Source organism: Camelina sativa, chromosome 12 (genome assembly GCF_030686135.1).
Source record: "Camelina sativa cultivar CO46 ecotype springtype chromosome 12, ASM3068613v1".
Taxonomy (NCBI): Eukaryota; Viridiplantae; Streptophyta; class Magnoliopsida; order Brassicales; family Brassicaceae; genus Camelina; species Camelina sativa.
The window spans coordinates 35,999,899-36,003,427 of record NC_141891.1 but is presented as its reverse complement, the minus strand read 5'-3'; the positions used below and the strand labels follow the sequence as shown (position 1 = coordinate 36,003,427).

General features: G+C 32.3%; 1 protein-coding gene across 1 annotated transcript in view; it reads left to right on the top strand.

Annotated features, from left to right (window-relative positions):
* The first annotated feature begins 2,413 nt into the window (after nt 1–2,413).
* LOC147933148 (uncharacterized) overlaps nt 2,414–3,529 on the top strand; it is a 6,877-nt gene continuing 5,761 nt past the window's right edge. Inside the window, exons 1-2 of the mRNA XM_087477318.1 lie at nt 2,414–3,150; nt 3,374–3,526. Coding sequence (XP_087333444.1) covers nt 2,532–3,150; nt 3,374–3,526 — 772 coding nt within the window. The 5' untranslated portion in view covers nt 2,414–2,531. The remainder of the gene's footprint in view (nt 3,151–3,373; nt 3,527–3,529) is intronic.

Sequence of the window (3,529 nt, the reverse complement as noted above, 5' to 3'; positions counted from 1 at the left end):
TAATCTCGTTAATCTTTTAAAACATAAAGTATTGATGTAAAAAAATTTAAATCGTATTTTTTTTCCATTTTATACAAAAAGAATATATATATATATATTATATGCTTCAAAAACTGCGATAATGATGACTATCTCTTGACCGCTATTTCTTTATCAAAGAAAAATGGACACAAATGTGACATTTTCATTGAATACGTTGTGGTGGACTACGTACGTAACCTGTCACTATTCAACATAGTGACAAATTCTAAAATCTTTATAAGTTTCAGGAACATTGATACCCAATGCGTTCTATGTTCCTCTTCTCAGGAAACCAGGATCATCTACTGCTAACCTGCGATTTTTTGCGTTGTTCCTCTGGAATCGAGTTAGCGTTCGCCTCCATTTGCCTCACATCAACTTCAACTGCTGGGCTGATTTGATGTCCTAAACAAGAGTCAAAAATACAACATCACCACCAACACTCCGAAAGCTGGTCGCTTAGACTGTAATATATGCTATCTGGAAACAGAAAAATAATCTGCTTCATAATCAGGCCCACATCCTGCCTTCAGTGATCTTCAAGGACATTGATAGAAAGATTCGAAACTCCATCATTGCACGCCAGTGTAAGAAACAATTCAAGAATCTCATGAGTATGTGGTTATAAGTGTATTATCTTTTTAAATCGAAGATTGTATTGCTTTTTTGTATCTTTTTTGCCAAGAAACCAATGTAAAGGTTGAAAAACCAAACTTTTTCATTTATATAATATTTACAGTTTAGAAAAAAAAAAAAAAAAGATGTACCTTTGGTGTGTCCCTGGAATATCTGATTGTGATGTATGGTATATAACATATATATCCTTCAGTCTCTTAGTCTATTTAATCTCGTTAATCTTTTAAAACATAAGTATTGATGTAAAAAAATTTAAATCGTATTTTTTTCCATTTTATACAAAAAAGAATATATATATATATATATATTATATGCTTCAAAACTGCGATAATGATGACTATCTCTTAACCGCTATTTCTTTTATCAAAGAAAAATGGACACAATGTGACATTTTCATTGAATACGTTGTGGTGGACCTACGTACGTACCTGTCACTATTCAACATAGTAACAAATTCTAAAATCTTTATAAGTTTCACCTATGAATAAGAATGAAAACATTTTATTGTAATTCCCATCTCTTAAAATATTTAAATATCCCAGCCAAGGAATGTTTTACAAGTACTCTTAGTTATTATTGCATTAGTATATTATATAACACGTCATTAGCACAATATAACTCTTAGTATGTTTTGGTTAACTAAACAACAAAATGGTACGTACATTGGAAAAAAAAATATATATCAGTGAGGCTAGATCTCCAATGAGTGTTAGAAGATTAAGCTTTGTTATATAATGAATAGTTTATGGTAGAACCATTTGTCACTATGTTACAGATAATTATATAAAATTGTCCATATAAACGAGCAAAAAAAAAAAGTTGTAATTCTCACTCTTCTTCACAGCATGAAATATCACTTACCATAACTTTTTTTTTTGTCTTCTTTATTCTCTTTGAATTTCTTACATAGCTAGTAAATTTCAATTAGCATACTTTAGTGTTATATATACCAAAAAATGATTATTTTTCCACACCATGTATAAATTTTTTCTTCAAATATATATTGTTTCATAGTTGTTGAACAAGAAGGTTCATATTTTATTTCAGTGTATTTAAATGAACCCAAAAAAAAACATAATCATGAAATAATATGTATCCCGGGCCACCGAACACCATGTAAAAGTTTTTTACCTACATATGTCTACATTTCGCCACATGTACGAATTATAAAACACAAGAGAATAAAAAATTAAAAACTAAATATAGTAACTCTTGTGAATTTTAAAATTTTTTTATTTCGATAGTAACACTTGTGAATTTTTTTAAATATTATCTCTTTCTCTCTCACTTCTCCATTATTTCCGAGAACCATAACCCTCGTGGGCTCTGTTCTTGTCCCCTTTGAAGATGAGCTAAACAGCCTTTACCCATATGACCCTCAAAAAAACATTTTTTAAATCATTTATATTTTCTACATAAAAACACTTGTTTGATTGGTTTTGTAACGCTCTCAATTATTTTTACATTTTTTTGTAACGCTCTCAATTATTTTTACATTTTTTTGTAACGCTCTCAATTATTTTAACACTCTCAATTATTATTATTTTTTAAAAATCATTAATCATACCTAATTATTTTCCCCTCGCTCTCCTGTTTTTTCTTGCTCAAGATCGCAACAACAACTTAACGGTAATACAAAATTAAAATTTGCTTCCACCTTCCACCACTAATCATATATTAACTTAATTAATATTCTTCTTCTTCATTTTCCCATTTATATACCTAAAAATAAAATATATATTCTCTCTTTCTCTTCCATCAAGCAAAGCTCTTCAAAAGAATCAATTTTTTCAAAAGAGAGAATCAAAATTTTGCTTTTTTCTTGGTAATTGTGTCTTTCTCTAGATCTGTTCACTGAGAGAGAGAGATAAAAAATGGGTTTTTATGAGGGATCCTCAGTTCATCCAAAAACCCCAGAAACTACAAGCTCAGTGAACATACCAATTCTCACTTCTTCATCATCATCATCAGATCTTGATGGAGACAACAATGACAAGAAAGGAATCAAAACCCGTTTGAAAAATATGATCTTTGATCTGGGTTTAGCTTGTTTCCTTCCTCCTGTAACTGGATCAACCTCAACCGAAAACTCCGGCAGCAACAACAAAAATGGAGGCGGAGGAGGAGGAGAGAACAACAAGGCTTGGCTTTTAGCGGAAACAGCACCGGAGAATATGAATCCTGATCCACACTCAGTTCACTCATCGTTTAGGTTCAGTCTTTGTTCACAGATTGAGCTAGAGAAGCTGAAAGGTGAAGCGCCGTCTCTGTCCGCTTCGTCTTCTTGTCGAAATCTGTCTGTCTCCGGTGGTTCCTCAACTGTTCTGATGGTGAATTTGGAGAATGGTGTTACGGAGACTACTGGTAATGCTACTGATGATTTGAGGTGGACGAGAGCTAGGTCGCTTGAGAAGAGTATCTCTCCGGTCGCTAATACTTTGGTTCGGTTTAGCTACGGTGAAATCGTTGCAGCTACTCGTAATTTCTCTAAAGGTAAAAAAAAAAGACCCTAAAATTAGTAATTAAATATTGAATTTTGAAAACTCTTTGTTTGGTAATAACATTCGAATACATGTAATTTGGGTACAAATTTGAGAAACTTTTGGTAGGTTTTAGCTATTTGTTTGGTAAATACCGGGTTTGGGTCAGATCGGGTCAACCGTCCCAAAATGGAACTTGTAGCTATGTGTTTTTATTAAATGGTTATTTTTTATAGGGAGAGTGTTGGGAAGAGGAGCTTGTAGCTATGTGTTTAGAGGCAAAATCGGAATTTGGGGAACGGCTTTAGCAATCAAGAGACTTGATAAGGAAGACAAAGAGTCTCCTAAATCATTTTGCAGAGAGTTGATGATTGCAAGTTCTCTTCATAGCT